Raw genomic sequence first — 19,018 nt, forward strand, 5'->3', positions numbered from 1 at the left:
ATCTCTTGTGTGAGACGCGAGTGCAGCAGTCATATTTGTCCGTCTAGAAAATGCGCTGAATATGCATTCTGTGTGAATGGCTTGGTTTCGGTTTTAACCTAATCAAGATCTTCTACGTATTGAGCTACTATATTTCTCTAATATTTTGAATGAATAGCGCAGCAATTGCGCGTCTCGTGGGCTAGACTAACAAAACATTAAACTACAACGTCACTTACATCATCATCACCGCATCTCGCGCTCCACTGATGACGCTCCCCAACGCACATCTAACATTGGATTGTACTATTTTTGCATTCAAATGCAAATATTTATTTTAAATTCGACTAATATAAAAAATGTTTTATTCACAATCTCCTCGTCACAGGCAGGCACAGCACTCATGTTCGTGTTTGTGTGTGCTGTCTGCGTCACTCATAGCACGTGCCTATATCGTGCACTATATCGAACATTTTTTATATCGTTATCGAAGAAGGTGTACCGTCGATAAATATCGATACCGTTTTATCACCCAGGCCTACTCCAGCATACCAGTAACAACAAAACAGGACAATCTCATGCAATCTGATTGTACTGTGCAGTAAATGCGCGTTTATGAATTACACAGACGGGGAGCACGACGCGATAAAAATAACGACATAGCTGGTCTCATGTTGCATTTGCGTGCTATCACATTATGAGCTTGACAAATTCAAACGGTCGACTTCACATTGCTTTCATATGCAATTTTTAACTACCACATTCCTATTTGCGATCATTCTGGTAGCACGTGAAGGCAGCATCAGTGGAAACAGGCAGAGACAATGGTAGCTTTAGCAACATTAGCCAAACAATATATATATAAAACAAAATATGACGTGTGATGCTTACTTTGTCTGGAGCTGAAGTTCGCGCACAAAGCGTTGGTATCGATCCCTCTTTCAGAAGCAATCTTTGCACAACTCCAGCGCCGAACTGACCCTCGTTTTTGAGGAAGTCCAGCGTAAAATGATTCACACAAACATACTGGACTTATCCGGTTTTTTTCCGGGACATTTCCTTCGAAAATTCAATTTAACCACCATGTCCTCAGCGGTCTATGGAGACTCCTATGTTCGTTGGTGCATCCCAACACACGACACTTTTAATGCCTCTTTGGCGCTGACATTGTATCTCCAGCAGGACCGCTGCTTCTCACTCAGGGTGGGGTCTATGCTAATAAGGCAGAGAGTGTCACAAATGGGCGGGACTTTCCCGAGTATGACGTCATTATAGGGAGAAATCTGGAACTGCTGGTTTGGAGAGACTGTTTATGATTTATTGGGATTATAAAAAAATGAGTGGGTGGATTTTTACCATTATAGGCTGGTTGTTTTCACACACTGCGGCCACACAACTGTTCAAACACCTTATAAAAGTGATTTTTGCATAATAGGTCACCTTTAAATCTTCAGTTATCTTATTTATGCTATATAACCCTGCAGCACCATTTATTTGTTTAATGAGATTGTTGGAAATATTGATATACCATTGATAAGATCAATGGCAAATTATCAGTAAATTATTGTTTTCTAGGTTTAATGATGTTCAAATGCTGTATAATGTTGTCACCCTAATTCTCATGCAGCCCTTCTGTTTATTCGTAACTACAGTACTTTGTTAAAAGGATAGCATGACTTTAGTTTCACTAGTTTAAATTATAAGTATCTTAATATAAATCAGAGAAATTTACTGTACAAACAATCTGCATCTGTGGTTGCCAGAACTTTACCATAAGAAATATGGTAGCAACATTGCACTTAAACTTGCAGTAAAAAAGCCTTTTATTTCATTAACTGAAATAATGTAATGTACTAAATATATACCTGTATACCAATAAACTAAAATCTATTTTTTAGTTTTATAAATAATATACTGACAACCCTGTTAAAAACACAGGTGGTCATGAGAAAGTCACACTATGAATCGAAGTTCATCACAAGTAGCTTTTCCACATGCTGAGGTGAATACTAATGTACAGAAGATACACGGTTTCATGCACACAAATACAAATCACCATCATGGTAACACAAATGACATGAAATAATGTAATAATCATTCATATATCAACATAAAAACCATATGTACAGAAGAAACCATAATTTAAATGAAAAACCATTGAATGTGAGCTGGGAAAGTAACAAAGATGTTCTTTTCACCAAAAAACGATTAATTTAACAGTATTTTACTGTAAAATGACATGAAATGTCACAATATATATACGAAAGTAAGGGAACTTACCGTTAACCAATGAACAGGTTTTTACTGTAGCATATGTGTTTTGCCAATAAAATTATGATTTTTTTTTCAGTGTAGCTTTATAGTGTATCATACATACAAGCATCATGTTGTTGTGTTTTATCCCCCCACACTCACAGATGGAGACGGAGCCCATTTCTCTTGTGGGTGAATCTGTGTGCGAGGCATCCCGTGACGTCCCTGTGCTTCCTAACGGATCATCCATGACCTCCATCAAAAGTGAGGTGCAAAGTGAGAAGCTGAACTCAGAGAAGCTGCAGGAGATTGAGGACGAGGAGATCCTGGACAAAATGGTACTGCAGTTCTCCTGCTGTTAGATACAGACATCACCAAAAAAAAAAAAAAGGGTCATTCTTTATTTGCGCTGGTGCATCCCTACTTTGCAACAATTGAAATAAACTTTCAATACCAATAAATCATAAAATGTTTGCACATTTGTATTCTGTAGTGTGAAAATTTGTGCATGGTTAAAAGGACAGTGCACAAATATGAATTATACAAAATTTAAATACATAGCAATAAATTTTTTTATTAAAAAAAAGAACAAGCATTTTTACAAATCTGTCTCTCGTTTGCCACTGCAACTCAAAAATGAGTCATGATGCTCATGCAGAGAGCAAAGGTTTAAATTTGGCTCGCAACATTCCCGAAACTTTATAATTTTCATGAAATGGTCTTCAGATTCTCTCTTTTATTTTAAGAAATTAAAAGATATTACAATTTGCCTTGTTTACTTTTTAATACAAATTACTGGTTTTATTGTGCAGGAAATGTAGTGTAGCTATTCTGGTGCAGCTGCACACAGTCAACAAGGTGCATGGAAGGAGAAAATCAAAAGTATTTTTTAACCTGTTAGTGCCCACGGTACACTGCGTGTTTTTGAGTGTTGAAACCATTAAGATTTAAGATACCATCAACACAGCAGGTACAATCAGTGTCTTTGTCAGACCACCAACAAGGCTTCATGCTGTGATCCCATTGTGTTTTCCAGCTAATAGCTCCCAGCTGTAGTCATCTGCAGGCATCCGTTTACAAAAAAAAAAATGTAGGCAGAATGTTTTCTTCCTTTTTTTCCAGTGTGTTCAAAGTTCTATTGCTCAATACCAGTGAGACTTACAGTGATTCTGAGGTTTGTAAACCTCAGGGTGTCACCTTTCAAAAGAGACCAAAACCACGCATATACTCCAAATGGTTCAAGAACAGCATACAGTTTACTTTGGGTATGCTAAGGGGTTAAAACAAAACAAGCAACACTCTTCAGAGAATGGAATTGAAAAAATCGCTGTTTATTTCGCCAGCACATTTCGGCACACGGGCTTTCATCATGTTATTGTGCATGATTCATCAATTCAGTATTACAAAGGCGATACTTATCAGTACAAAAGTACAGTGAGTTTCTGTATTATTGTTGTTGTTATTATTATTAATTTGTATTTATTTTTTACAGCTTGATGATTGCAAAGACTTTGAAGAAAGGAAAATGATCAGGACTGCAATGAGAGAACTGCGAAAGAAAAAGCGAGGTGATTATATCTGCCTTTGTTTTCTTGTACAGCACTCATCTCTCCTTCTCCTCTTCTTTCGTTATTCTCTCTATATACTGAGGGGCGTCAACATATAAAGTCTGAGTTCTCAGTGCCAGACTGTCTGTCTTCCTCACTTCCCTTCTGTTGAGTGCTGTTTCTCTCTCTTTGCTCTCAGAGGCTAGGCTGGGATGCACACAGGAGGAAATGGGTAGGGTTTCTGGATTGTGTGTGTTTTTGCCCTACTGGCCCTTTGCTAATGCCCAGGGCCTTGGTGAAGGGTCAGTTAGGCTTCATTTGGCTATTGACTTGGTTTGTATTTGCGGAGACGGTATGTCGTTTTTAATGTGCCACGTGTGATTGGTGTGATCTGGTCATGTTGTTTGACTATGCATGAAATTTATGTGTTTTGTTATCATATGGTACTGCTTGCTTTGTGTTTGCTTGATAAAATGTACAAACATATGTTCATCTATTGGTGTGGGGGTGTACGATATTGACTAAAAATTATATCTCTGTATGTTCTGGGGTTTTGTCGATAATTAGATGATATTTTGCTGAGTTCGTGCTGATACTTTGGCTGGTTTGTGCCTGCCGTGGACAAGCTTTTCAGTGCGGTGATTTCCAGTGGCATTTTTACCTTATAAAGGCAATTTCTTCTAACCTTATTAGATGTGCGCATCATCTTTTATGTCAAACTCTTAAATTAATTGGCTGTTACCAATCAAATTAGATCAATATCAACAAAATCCATTTCTGCACTGCAAAAGCTGCCGATTTGAGTGACATTTAGATGTATTTACACAGACTGTTAATGCAGCTCAGAGGTGGAATGAATGCATTTACACAGCTGCAGTGTAAATTAGTTACATTGCAGTTACAATTGCATAAATAATATGAAATTATATTTTAAATATGAATCTAAAACCACCAGTAGGTGGTGATAAGTTACTGTCTTGAGTCATTCCTTCAACTGATTTATTCAAACGGTTGATTCATTCAGGAACGAAGCGAATGAATCATTGAATCACTAACCCGATTTGTTCAAAAATTAAGCATCACTATCTTTTGCTTAGAGACACACAAGAGTTCTGCTTTAGCTTTGTTTGAAACTGTTTTCTTTGGCAAAATAGAGCATTCATGATGACAGTAATATTGATAATATTTAAAAAAACGTAACTCGCAATATTAACCTTATGTTTACTGAACTGTTGTATAAAATGAATGTCATTTGTTATCATAATTTGCAGTCATGCTGATATTCAGGAAAAACAACATGACAGCTTACACATCGTTAAAACAGCAATTGCGATATTATTGTAGATGATAAATATTGCACACCCCTACTATGGTGTTAATCTAAGATCTTAACGCTTTCACACAAGTGCTTTGAACGTGATACTGATAGTATCTGAAGTGTGTGATTTCTGTGCCACTAGAGTTGCAAAAATGATGATTTCAAACTGGTTTCTTGAACGCACTCCCTAGTAAGATAGTCTCGCCCATGTTGATCATGATCACCCATGTATTGTGCATCCCTGATCCATCCTCCATCTTCACCCTGATTTCTCTTCCCTTCATCCTGACGCTGTTCATTTTGCCCGTGTCCTCAGACCAGAGAGAGAAGGAGCGAGATCAGCGTCTGCTGGAGCTCAGGCAGCAGCGGGAGGAGAGATCTCAGAAAGCCCGTGTGGGTGCAGACACCAGTGAGGTCGTGGTGAAGAAGATCGAGCGCTCCACTGACGGCTCCGCTATCAGTCACATCACCAATCGCGTTTCCCATTCAGGTAGCAGAGCTGTAATGTAGTGAACTCTGCTTGCTTCATTTTATTTTCCCCCTTCGGTCCACTTAAAACTCAAGGTTTATGTTCAAGATTTTGCACCAAAAACAGTCATAGTTTAGTTTTACAAGACCCTAGGAATAAATTATGGTCTATTTAATATCAGCAGACTCCTTTTTACACTTTTAAGAGCCCTCCAACAGATATTTGTGTACCTTTAAAATTGCATTCAAGTGAAATAGGTGCATGCATCTTAAAAACCCATAGCTTTTGGTGCAGGAATGAAACTTTGGAAATGGGTTAAGACTATCAAATAACACATCCTTTTTTATGAGATATCACCAAAAAATATATATTATGTAATTACAACACATATTGTGTTCCAGGTCAATTTTGAACCGGGTATCAAATGACGCTTCACACATGATGATATGCCGACTTTTTTGATCTGTTGGTTAGATTTGTCTCAAAAATAGTTTGGTAAAATATATCCAGTCTCTTTCCCATATATCTCACACACTTTTAGGACTGATTTGTGTTGGTAAACATGAATATGCACACACAAGTACTATAAACAGACAAAAGATGTAACATAAGACATAACAGATCAACTATATTTGGACTGCTTTTAAGTAGCCATGAGTTATAAGTTCAAAGGAATTTATTAAATCCAGTTGATACTGGTATTTTTCAGATTATATGTTCTTATACATTTCATATAATGATATATTCAAATGAAACTTCTCATACTGAAAAAAATTATGGCTGTCAAAATTAATGTGTTAATTGTGCAATCAATTTTTTTCAGTTTAAGGCATTAAAAATATTTAACGCAATTAACGGAGCATCCATTTTTTCCCCGACATCCTTTGGCTAGTGTTACAGTAGACCATATGAACACGCACTTAAGCATGATAAGTCACAAAAGAGAGCTGTCCGTGAAGCAGCTCTCTGTTAATACGCACACAGAAAGCCAGAAAGCTTCAGACAGCATGCCAGTAGTGCACAGAGTTCTTTCACAGACAAAAACACACAAAAAATGTTGTCAAAATGCCCGTTTTTGGCAAGTGACCTAGTAAAACCGTCTTAAATGTGTTAAAAAGTCCTAAATGACCGTAAAGAGTTGGAGAGAAAGTCGGATGTGTGTCAGATCCACGTCACATGCATCAGGTTTTAAAGAGACAGCACTGCTTTTAAAGTGAAACCTGCTGCTGTCTGTATCATTTCTGTAAATCAAAGAACAGAAGAAAAAGAGAAATCACTCACTGCTCTTTGCTGATTGACTTTTGTAGCCTGAATAAAGATGAATCTCTGTTCAATTTATAGTTTATATGAAGATTGTTTTAATTTCACTTAAAATTAAAAGTTGTTATATTTTTCAATGCCTGTTAAATGTTAAAAATAATGGCTTTCAGTTATACTGTAATGTTGAATGGCTATAAAGCTATAAATAAGTTCCCAAAATTGAGGGAAAACTGCATTTAATAGAGACAACAGTAGCAGGATTGGTATCAGTGATACTGGCCTTCATGAATAATAAGCTACTTTGTAAAAAGATGCAATTAAACACATAACTAATATATATACCATCTTTGTTGTTTCTACATTCATTTGGAGATTCAATGTGATTATATGACAATATAAATATACTATATTAATATCGCAATTAATTACAGAAAAATGTGTGATCAATTAGTTATTTTTTTAATCTAGTAAAAAAATAAAACATTTGTATACTTTTTTTTTTTTTTTGCTTCACACTGATTTTTCTGTAGTTCATGTAAAATTTGAAATGTCAAAAAAATCTGGATTTAATAAAAAGGGGTAAATATAGTAATAACATGGTAATAACACAGTACCATCCAAAAGTTTGGGATTTTGTGCATTCACTCATTATTAATATGTAAATTATCAGATACAATGTGGTTTTAGTTAAAATAATAAGTTGCACTTTATTTTACGGTATGTGCACATGCCTGTACTTACCAAAGAACGTACTGGATATAATATAAGGTAACTACATCGGTTAGGTTTAGGATAGGTTCAGGGTTAGTACCTAGTTATTACCCAGTTATTGTAATTATAACTATAACAAGTACATAGTATGTATATGTGGAGCAGGACTGTAAAATAAAGTGCTACCATGAGTCTTTTATAAGCTCACGCTCCACTCGGTCAAAAGTGACCCGCAAATGCAGGAATCTTTTGAGTGGATCAGGAAGGTGAAGACTTCTCTGATTGGCTGACCACTTTAAAATGAGTAACAACACTTGCAGCCCGATCCTTCAGCGACAGCCTCTTGTTCTGTATGTAACTTGATCGTTACGCTGTCATTGCTTGTGTGTGCAGATGATGCTGGCAGGACGTCCCGCAGCACTATCATGGAATCCAGCTATGTTCAAAAGACAGACAGTAAGTTTACTGAACTCTGTTTGTAGTGTTTAGTCTTAATTTCCACCAGCACACATTTCAAACCCTTTTTACTCTTAATATGTCATCAGAGGGAACCGTGCAAACAAAATCCTACAGTTACTCCAGCACCACGTCCACTAGGAAGGTCGGCAGGTGAGTGCTTCAAAGTCGAAAATCAACTCAGAAATAACTCTTTCTTTTCGGTCCTGGTCTTGCTGTCTTATAATCTTAAGGTCTTATAATTATGTAGTTGAATTAAAATAATTACCAGATAACTATTCAGGCTTTAGATAACACAGTAATGTTTGGGTGATTCATTCTGTAATGTATTCTTTCTTATTTACTTTGTTTGTTTCAGTGTTTTTGACCGTGAGGACAACACATCTCGTACCTCCAGCAGAACATCAGCTCTTGAGCGCAGACAGGCGGAGAGAACGGAGCTGATGAGGGCTCAGACATTACCCAAGACATCTGCAGCACAGGCACGAAGAGCCATGATCGAGAAGCTGGAGAACACTGGAGGCTCTGGAGGGTGAGCCTGTGGTTTTCACACACGTTCAGACTCATTTAGCTCATAGGAGGTACCACCTGTTCAACCGCATTTCTTTCTCTGCCTGTAGCAACTCGGCCATTGCTCAAGTAAACAAGGTGCAGCGCTCCACAAGCTTTGGTGTCCCCAACGCCAACTCCATCAAACAGATGCTGCTGGACTGGTGCAGATCCAAGACCCGTTCCTATGAGGTAACGGGAGAAAATCAGATCCTGAATGAAAAATAAAACCTCAGTCATCATGTGCTCACCCTCAAGTCCTTCCAAAGAATTATGGACTTTCTCTCTTCCATCAAACAGTTATTTAGCATGTGCTTGCAATTAAAAGTGAATGAGAAATAGGGCTATCAAGCACCTCAAAACTGCCCTTAAACAGTCCTAGACTTGGAATATAGTGCATTAGTGTGCTGTAGAACGTAAGTCGAGTCAAGTCAGCTTTATTTGTATAGCTCTTTATACAGTACTGGTTGTGTCAAAGCAGCTTTACAGTGTCAAACAGGAAAATAGTTTGTGAAAAATGCAAGAAGACAATAACAAAGAGTAATTTTTCCAGATAAAGTCAGTAAAATCGTAAGTAGCTTCATGTGAGGAACAGACTGAAAGTGAAATCAGTATTCACTCATTTCTGTTTTGTCATTCATACTATTTCTTTACTAGGAATGCCACAATTCTCTATATAATATTGAATCGTTCGGTACGACATCCACGGTTCAATACATGCTTGTGAATTGCGTTTTTTTTCCGGTTTTGTTTAAATAATTTCAGTGTGTTTTATTCCTCTCCGAACTGGCTCTGTTTGTGTGCCTGTGAGTCTGCGTGCTGAGATGAGGAAACTCCTCCCCACTTGTAACATGCATTTGAAAGAGTAACACATGCCAAACATCTTCCCTTATAATGACTCGTAATGAGAAGCGTTTCTAAGCCTGCTGTGCAACAAAAGAGAACATTATAACATGTTTTTACTCCACAAGACCAGTCGAATGCTTGAAATAACTTACTTTTGTGATCTGTTGTCGCAGTCGAGTGTTTGTTGTCTTTGTTTCATCATTCAAAGCGTTTCTATTTTCGTTTTATTCAGCTACAGCGATAGCTGGATGCCTTTGTCCATATTAGGGATTTCCTGGAGTGTCATGAGTTCTGTTACTTCTGTGTGGAGTGAGGGCGCCCTCCGGCTGCCAGTATGAATGAAACAGACATTACATGTGTTTATAGCGCTCAATAATGGCCAATCCATAAAAATAACACTTCTCTCAAAAGAAATTTGAAGTAGACATGTGATTTTTTTTTTTTTTTAAATAATATTTTAAATCGCAAAAAACACTCTGATGTGCCAAGCCATCAGAACCAAACCAAAAACCGAGGTATGTATTGAACCGTGGCCAAACTGTATTGCTGCATCCCTATTCTTTACAATATGCTGTATTTGTAGACTTACACTACTGTTCAAAATTTTGGGGTCAGTAAGATTTTAAGAAATTAATACTTTTTTCAGCAAGGCTGATCAAAAGTGACAGTAAAGACATTTATAATGTTACAAAGATTTCTATTTCAAATAAATGCTGTTCTTTTGAACTTTCTATTCATCACAGAATCCTGAAAAATAAAATGTATCTCAGTTTCCACAAAAATATTGGGCAGCACAACTGTCTTCAACATTAATAATAATCAGATATGTTTCTTGAGCAGCAAATCAGCATATTAGAATTATTTATGAAGGATCATGTGACACTGAAGACTGGAGTAATGATGCTGAAAATTCAGCTTTGATCACTGCAATAAATTGCATTTTACTATATATTCACATAGAGTGTAAGAGTGTAGAGAGTCTTATAAGTGTAAGAGACTTCTTTCAAATTCTTACCAACCCCAAACGGTTGAACGGTAGTGTGCATTCTTACCGCTAACCGTTGCTCTCTGTCTCCATATTGCTTCTGTCTTCTCCATGTCATGAAGAATGTGAACATCCAGAACTTCTCCTCCAGCTGGAGTGACGGGATGGCGTTCTGCGCTCTGGTGCATAACTTCTTTCCAGAGGCCTTCGATTACTCCAACCTCAGTCCCGCAAACCGCAAGCAGAACTTTGAGGTGGCCTTCAGCACAGCAGAGTGAGTCCAGACGCTTATATATCACATGATCAAACACATACAAGAATTAAGAGCCAAAAAAAATGACAGGCAGGAGGAATACAATTCAAATTTGAGTTGGTGCACTCACTGGGGTGAATTCACTAAACAGTTGCTTCTGACGTCGAGCTCGGCTTTCCTGTGTTCGTATAGCACTGTTCATTAATGCATTCTTCCTTTAATATGTTGCATTTAATGTCACAGTTTACGTAAGAATGCCATTCTTTCCTGAGAAAACACACAAACATTTCCTTCTATGCAAATACGGCATTTCAGAAACATTGGCGTCATGCAATGAATGTGTTGCTGTGACTGCAGATGGAAAGCTGGCAGCAAACAGCTGTTTGTGTACAAGTGTTTGGGCCAATAACTGGGCCGTGTCACGCGAACCTGCTTCATCTTGAGCCGATGAAGTGCCTGGATGTCACAGCGGTTGAACGACGCTGTACAGTCGCAGTAAACGAGGCCAGATTGAAGTGGTCTGCAGTAATTAACAGAACACCCGACCTGTTATCCGATAGCAATTTATTCCTGTGATCAAAGCTGAATTTTCCTTCAGAAATCAATCTAATATGCTGATTTGCTGCTCTGATTATTATCAACGTTGAAAACAGTTGTGCTGCTCCACATTTTTGTGGAAATCGTGATGCATTTTTACATGATTATTTGATGAATAGAAAGTTCAGAACAGCATTTATTTGAAATAAAAAACGTTTGTAACATTAGAAATGTCTTTACTTGTCATTTTTGATTAATTGAATGCATCCTTGCTGAATAATTAAAACATAAATCTTACTGACTCCAAATTTTGTATGGTGAAGTATGTACATAACATCAATTATCATTCATAATCCATCTGTCTTGAATACTAATGTATTCATGTTCTTTTCGTTTCGCTTTGTTTCTGAGCCTGTTTAAATACAGCCAAGTCTTTTAACAAGTTCATCAGATCTGCAACTCCAGTCCTCTCAGAATAATCATATTTTAATAGCTGTCATTTCTTTGAGTCAGGTCCACTTAAATAACTAAAGCTTCATTACTAGCTTTTTAAATGGTTATTTGCATTTCTCCTCTGCTCCTGTCCTTTTCCTTTTCCCAGTAACATAACTTTCATGCATTTGAGCTCCTTTCTAAATGAGAAACATCCAGCCGAACGCTCACGAGTTTCCCCAGAATAGTGTCTGCTAGCAGAAGAGCGATACTCGGAGTCAGTATTGTTCAGTGATCTGAGAATAGGTCTTACCTGCTTCCCCTTTGGTTAGTCTGTGTCCAGGTGATTTCTCATTTCATCCTCCTCCGCTTTACTGTGAGCACTGGTTTATCTCACTGTTTATCCCCAGCTCTTGTCATCATTAAAGGCACCATCTGTAATTGCTTGCGAGTCATTAGTGCTGCTGTGGCCTGAAGGTGAATTCATACTCCGTTATGATGGTCTGTCGGTCTCAGGCAGACCACATGAGCTCCGCTGTCCTCATTTCCACTTTTCACTCGTGTCACCTCAAATCACCAACTCTCATTGAAAACTAATGAATTTGCTTCACGAGTTGTTGCTGAGTCTGCAGTAAGCCAACACTGAGATGACAGTATTTCAGTAAAGTGCATCCCCACAGACATGCTCTGTCACAGATTGTTTGGTTGTAAACATTAGCATCTATCTAAATGTATTACTTAACTTTAAGTTCTGTACCATTATTGACTGGAAAAAGTCAAATGAGAACGGTGCCAATCTGCTCCCTTTACATTGTGTAGAGTACTAATATATCAGTGTGCTTCATTGGGATCCAGAAATTCAGATCTCACCTACTATTTAGGACGTATAGTGGGACTCTGCCTTATTTTAAAAAAAAAAAAGTTTTAAAACTTGAAATCAGCTGTTCACTCAGTTCCTGGTGGATAAAATCAAGTCAGTTCTTATATGTAAATGCAAATGGCGATTCACGTGGACCTGGCTGATTTGGAGCATTTGTTTCAGAACCCGACGTATTTTCTCCCGTAGTTCGTTTTGTTTAGGCATGAACACGACAGTCACCCAACGGACTAACAAACCAAGTTGGATCATAATTTGAACGCATTATTTATCATAAGAGCGCCTCTTCTCATTGCTCTTCTTTGAAACAGGCACATTGCAAGGATGCTGTCCCAACAAAGCCTTTATTCCCGCTGATGATCAATTATATGTAGAATTCTGTATTCTGTAAAAGACGTTATGAAATGTTGCAACACGAACCAAACATTCAGCATTGTAACAATGTATGTAAGTCCCTGTGTTGGATTACAAAGACAAATGTCTGAAAATGCCTTAAAGGGATAGTTCACCCAAAAATGAAAATTTGATGTTTATCTGCTTACCCCCAGGGCATCCAAGATGTAGGTGACTTTGTTTCTTCAGTAGAACACATATGATGATTTTTAACTTTAACCGTTGCAGTCTATCAGTCGTATAATGCATGGCAATGGTAACAAAATCTATGAGAGTAAAAAAAAACATGCACAGACAAATCCAAATTACAACGGTTAAAGTTAAAAATCATCATATGTGTTCTACTGAAGAAACCAAGTCACCTACATCTTGGATGCCCTGGGGGTAAGCAGATAAACATCAAATTTCATTTTTGGGTGAACTATCCCTTTAAGTGTCTGGCATGATGGTGTTTTCTACAAGCATTAACAGATGCGTGCCTTTAAAGAGGTCAGTCTCCACCGCTCCAGCATGACCCCGTCACTGAGCTTCTACAGGCTCTTTTACACTCAGACAAACACAGTTTGTCTGGAGATGAAGGGTTACGTGTTTAGTCATCACTTTTTGCATTGCTGTTATTGTGTCCATACTGTATGTTGTTGCTCACAGTCACATTTGCATAGTGAGATCACAGAATGGATGCATTGTTGCTCTTTTATTTGTTGCACATGTATTTGTTATGAATGTAAGGCATGAAAACACATTTAATGCGGGCTTTTTGATTTTGTCTTGTGTGTCTCATTTCTCTCTCCTCACTGGCTTTGTACATCCCACTCGATCTGTTGTTTCTGTCCTCTTTCCTTCCTCTGTCCCCCGTCGGCGTGAGAGTAGGAAGCTGGCAGACTGTCCGCAGCTTCTGGATGTGGAGGATATGGTGCGGATGCGGGAGCCGGACTGGAAGTGCGTGTACACGTACCTCCAGGAGTTCTACAGGGGATTGGTGCAGAAGGGCTTGGTCAAAACCAAAAACTCCTCCTAGGGTCAAAACTCAAAGCAAACGGTGAGAGCCAGAGCTGACCTTCGAGGAGAAACGCAGCTCAGTCATGATGGTGGATGGAACAAACTAACCTTTAAAAACCTTCTGATTTGATTTGGTTTTAATTGGTTAGAGAAGTTTATTAAATTATATTAAATTTGAATTGAAATGAACTTACATTTTAAAATTTTAGAAATAGATATATTAAATCAGTAATGCCCCCCCCCCCCTTAAAAGCTTAAAGGTAAGGCCTTTGGGTCTCACACGCGCACCATGACAGCTATTGCTCTCTATCAGCGTGCTGTTTGTCAGTTTCTGACGATTAGCATAACGAAATATTGTGCGTCTGCCAGCTCAACAACTTCGTCAGAGAGAAAGCGTATGAAACGGCAGACTGAAGCAGTGATGCCCAAACATGGTCCTGCTCTTAGACATGTGAAATGAGCCCATCAAAGCCTGGCCTGCTCAAATACACTGCTTTAGCTACCCGTTTAAAGAGCACATCGACACAGAAGCAAACTGTATTCAGCGCTTGCTCTTGACACATGCTAAATGTTTGCTATCACAGCTTCTAGAGATTTCTCTTTAGCTTGACTTCACAGAGCAGCAAAGGGTAAATTACTCTGAATTCAATACAGCTGAACCTCTATTTACAGCGTGTGTATGGCATGCTGTCGGTTAACGCAGACAATCATTTCTTATTTTGTTAAAACAAGTTTAGAGTATTGTTCACAGAAATGCACTTACAATGGAAGTCTGTGGATCCTGCATTTTGGAGGCTTGAAAAACTGAAATGTGAGGGTCCTTGGCAAAGTTTTGTATGAATGCACATCAGGCTTATTATCATTAACTAAAACTATTTTTAAAAATAATGGAAAAAAAAAAAAGTTTTTTAGATTTTATTTCAGTTAATGTTTATTTCAGCTAGTTGAGTACTAAAACTGAAACTAAAAAACTAAAATGTAATAAAAACTATTTAGAAAAAATGACGGCACAAAATTACTAAAACTTTACCTAGAATTTAAATCAAATTCAAAATAATACAAATTTCAGTGATATTAAAATAACACTGGGTTACATAGGATGATCTGCTTGCATAAATATAAAATGTTCATTTTATATTTATGCAAGTTGCCTAATATATAAAATAGCTCTATATTTTGGTATAAAATAGCTGTTTTTGTATCATGCTCATTGAAAAAAAATGAGCATGATATACATATGTATGTATATACAGTGGGTACGGAAAGTATTCAGACCCCCTTAAATTTTTCACTCTTTGTTATATTGCAGCCATTTGCTAAAATCATTTAAGTTAATTTTTTTTCCTCATTAATGTACACACAGCACCCCATGTTGACAGAAAAACACAGAATTGTTGACATCTTTGCAGATTTATTAAAAAAGAAAAACTGAAAAATGCTCAGTATTTAGTAGAAGCACCCTTTTGATCTAATACAGCCATGAGTCTTTTTGGGAAAGATGCAACAAGTTTTTCACACCTGGACTTGGGGATCCTCTGCCATTCCTCCTTGCAAATCCTCTCCAGTTCTGTCAGGTTGGACGGTAAACGAAAAAAATGAGCATGATATACATATGTATGTATATACAGTATGTATTAGTGCTGTCAAACGATTAATTGCATCCAAAATAAAAGTTTTTGTTTACATAATATATGCGTGTACTGTGTATATTTATTATGTATATATAAATACACAAACATGCATGTATATATTTGAGAAAATTATTTGTTTATATATAAAATATTTATATATAATAGAAATTATATATAAATATATACATGTAAATATTTTTAATATATACATGCGTGTGTGTATTTTTATATACATAATAAATATACACAGTACACACGCATATATTATGTAAACAAAAACGTTTATTTTGGATGCGATTAATCGCGATTAATCGTTTGACAGCACTAATATATATATATATATTAAACAAAATTCTATGCATCTTTGGTTTGTATTTTTGAGTAATTAAACATATTTTGTCATTTTCCCCCCACATTCCTAATATATCAAATAGGTTACGTTGTTGGCACATTACCGTAAACACAATTTAAATTTTTTTCTCAAACGAATCAAATTGATTTTCTGTGGTTCTCCACAGCATGCTGTCAGTACAGTTCAACTATTCTGCTTCACAAGCAGCAGGAGTTGCTTTATTCTCCAGTATGTAGTGAGTAAATTCTCTGTATCAGATAACAGTGCTGCCCCCTGTTGGTCAGGCATATGAACTGCACAGAGTAGTGTAGACAGCATATACAGCATCATTTGTTTTTATTATTCGTCTGTGGTTGTGTCTTTCATTAGGGCCCATGCTAACTGCATGCCCCTGCTGGAGGTGGAGGACATGATGATTATGGGTAAGAAACCAGACCCCAAGTGTGTGTTCACATACGTGCAGTCACTGGTGAACCATCTGCGCAAGCATGAGATGATGATGGCGCGTGCGCAGCGGACCCCTGACTTCTGATGCTCGCTTTACCTGCGGTTTTCATTCTGATCCGGTTACATTTCCACAGTTAAGATTGTGTTTACTGTCCAGACAGATCCAAACAGCTCCTTCTGTAACAGCTGTAAAAACTCAATAGGGATTTTTTTTTACACTAGTTTGTTTAAACAAACAGTAGTTTGTTCCAAAAAAAAAAATTACCGAAATGGTTTGTTGATGGTAAAATAATGAAAATTCCAAGTTATAACTCCCAAGATGCCTATTACTTGATTCCATGTGCTAAAAACGAAGCGTTATTTGATGTTGATTGCCCATATCTATATGGTTTTTAAAAGCTTTTAAACCTGTTTCACGGTACTGTTGCTGTTAATGGAGCTCAGACCCGCATGCTTTCACAAGTCTACTTGAAGTTTTAGTTCTGTTTCAAAAACAAATGAAGGTTATATTTTCATCTGTATGCGATATTGTGTTTATTTAAAAACATTGCAAGGAATATTAATCTCACTGCTTGTTTAGTGCGAGATGCAGCTCATGAACTGTTCTTAAATGTTTTTCTAATTGAAAGTTTGGTTTTACACTGAACACCGAGCATTCAGGCGTCAGCCTCATTTTGAAGTGATATAAAATACACAAACATGCATGCATAGATGCACTTATGATCTGTCCTTATTTATGGATGAGTTTATTTTGGATTTGTTGATATTCCTGAACTTCATTTGGAAGCAATGGAAGTTTGTCCCAAAACATCCTAAAGGATCTGTTTTTGTACATCTTTACAGCATGGCTTTCAGCCAGTAATTGAAACCGTGTATATATGAGTAACCCTAGTCGAGTCCATTTGAGAAGAGTAATAATAATGTTTTAGCAGTAAATTCATCTGAGAATGTCAATGATGTTTATATATTTGGTTCTAAAGATTAAGGTTGTAGTTTTAATTGTTTTAATGACTGCACATAATTTAATTGTGAAGACGAAACACAGTTACTGCGGCAGCCACGCCAGAGAGTGACTTTGTTTTGTACTTGAAGGTTGCATGAGTAGAGCTAATTAGCATTCATTCACACTGAAAGGTGAACACTGACATTGTTTGTACACACTCGTTCAAAAACTATTGTTCACTCAGTATTGCCCTACACCATGGTTTTGTATAGTAATCATTAAAACCATACACGATACCAAAAATGCGTTTGTCATTTATTGCATTTTCTGAAATAGCAAATGAAATCATTTTTAAACAATTCAGACTCTTGTTACTTTTCAACAGTTAAAAGTGTTTAAAAATATTTTTTTACGCTAATTTGTTTGAACAAATAGTAGTTTGTTTCAAAAAAGGGTAATTAATCTTTGTGCTTTATATTAGGTACAACTACATTTGTGACCCTGGAGCACAAAAGCAGTCATAAGTAGCATGGATACATTTGTAGCAATAGCCAAAAATACATTGTATGGGTCAAAATGATCCATTTTTCTTTTATGCCAAAAATCATTAGGATATTAAGTAAAGATCATGTTCCATGAAGATGTTTTGTAAATATATCAAAACTTAATTTTTGATTAGTAATATGCATTGCTAAGAGCCACATATACAGTACATTATATATATATATATATATATATATATACATACAGTTCCTTGCAAAAATATTCATACCCCTTCATTTTTTTTTCTTCACATTTTAAGTTGCTGCCTTATGCTAAACTGCTTTAAATTACTTTTTTCCCCACATCAATCTACGTCTCTGTTACCCTTAATGGAACAAGTTTTAAACAACCAGGACTCTTCCTAGAGCTGGCCTCCTGGACAAAGTGAGAAATTGATGGGAAAGGGTCTTGGTTAGAGTGGTGACCAAGACCATGATGGTCACTAGTTGAGCTCCATGATCATATGTGCAGATGGGAGAAATCTAGAGAAGGACAAATATCACTGCAACACTCCATCGATCTGGGCTTTATGTCGGAGTTTCCAGACTCAATCTTCTCCTCAGTGAAGACACATGAAAACACACTTGGATATTGCATAAAAACACCTAAAGGACTCTCAGACTGTGAGAAACAAGAGTCTCTGGTCTGATGAACCTCAATTCCAAGCATCATGTTTGAAGGAAACCAGGCACTGCTCATCACGCTGAGGGGTTGTTTTTCAGCGGCAGGGACCGAGGGACTCGTCAGAGTAGAAGACAAGCTCAATGCACCAAATTATTGAGTTAGCCTTAATGAAAACCCAGTCCAGAGCATTCAGAACCTCAGACTGAGCAGAAGGTTCACCTTCCAACAGGACAATGAACCTCAGCACACAACAAGAGTGGCTTATAGACAACTGTGAATGTCCTTGAGTGGCTCAGCCAGAGCATGAGCTTGAACCCAATCAAATATTTCTGGAGAAACTTGAAAATGTGCATTTGCTCCCATCCAACCTGACAGAGCTTGAGAGGGGAGGAGAAGAATGGCAGATAATTACCAAATGATGATGATCAAAGCTTGTTGCATTAAACAAAAAAGACTTGAGACTGTAAAGGTGCTTCAGCGAAATATTTAGTTAAGGGTATGAATACTTATTTCAGTTTTTTTATTTGTAATAAATCATGAAGTTGTGACAATTCTGTTTTTGCTTTGTCAATATGGTGTATGGAGTGTAGATTGATGTGGGGGGAAAAAAAGTA

General features: G+C 37.2%; 1 protein-coding gene across 5 annotated transcripts in view; it reads left to right on the forward strand.

Annotated features, from left to right (window-relative positions):
* The window catches only part of LOC107722756 (smoothelin), a 32,612-nt gene extending 16,090 nt beyond the window's left edge, over positions 1–16,522 (forward strand). For 2 of the 5 annotated variants that reach the window (XM_016531226.1, XM_016531222.1), the window contains exons 2-11: positions 2,397–2,570; positions 3,725–3,800; positions 3,979–4,011; positions 5,414–5,587; positions 7,931–7,993; positions 8,083–8,146; positions 8,352–8,525; positions 8,614–8,734; positions 10,496–10,647; positions 16,217–16,522. In XM_016531226.1, coding sequence (XP_016386712.1) covers positions 2,397–2,570; positions 3,725–3,800; positions 3,979–4,011; positions 5,414–5,587; positions 7,931–7,993; positions 8,083–8,146; positions 8,352–8,525; positions 8,614–8,734; positions 10,496–10,647; positions 16,217–16,379 — 1,194 coding nt within the window. In that variant the 3' untranslated portion in view covers positions 16,380–16,522. Of the gene's footprint in view, positions 1–2,396; positions 2,571–3,724; positions 3,801–3,978; positions 4,012–5,413; positions 5,588–7,930; positions 7,994–8,082; positions 8,147–8,351; positions 8,526–8,613; positions 8,735–10,495; positions 10,648–13,735; positions 13,905–16,216 lie in introns of all 5 variants that reach the window. The other 3 variants (XM_016531224.1, XM_016531227.1, XM_016531225.1) reach the window with 3 other exon arrangements.
* The last annotated feature ends 2,496 nt before the right edge of the window (positions 16,523–19,018 follow it).

Source organism: Sinocyclocheilus rhinocerous, unplaced genomic scaffold (assembly GCF_001515625.1).
Source record: "Sinocyclocheilus rhinocerous isolate Xijiao unplaced genomic scaffold, SAMN03320098_v1.1 scaffold514, whole genome shotgun sequence".
Taxonomy (NCBI): domain Eukaryota; kingdom Metazoa; phylum Chordata; class Actinopteri; order Cypriniformes; family Cyprinidae; genus Sinocyclocheilus; species Sinocyclocheilus rhinocerous.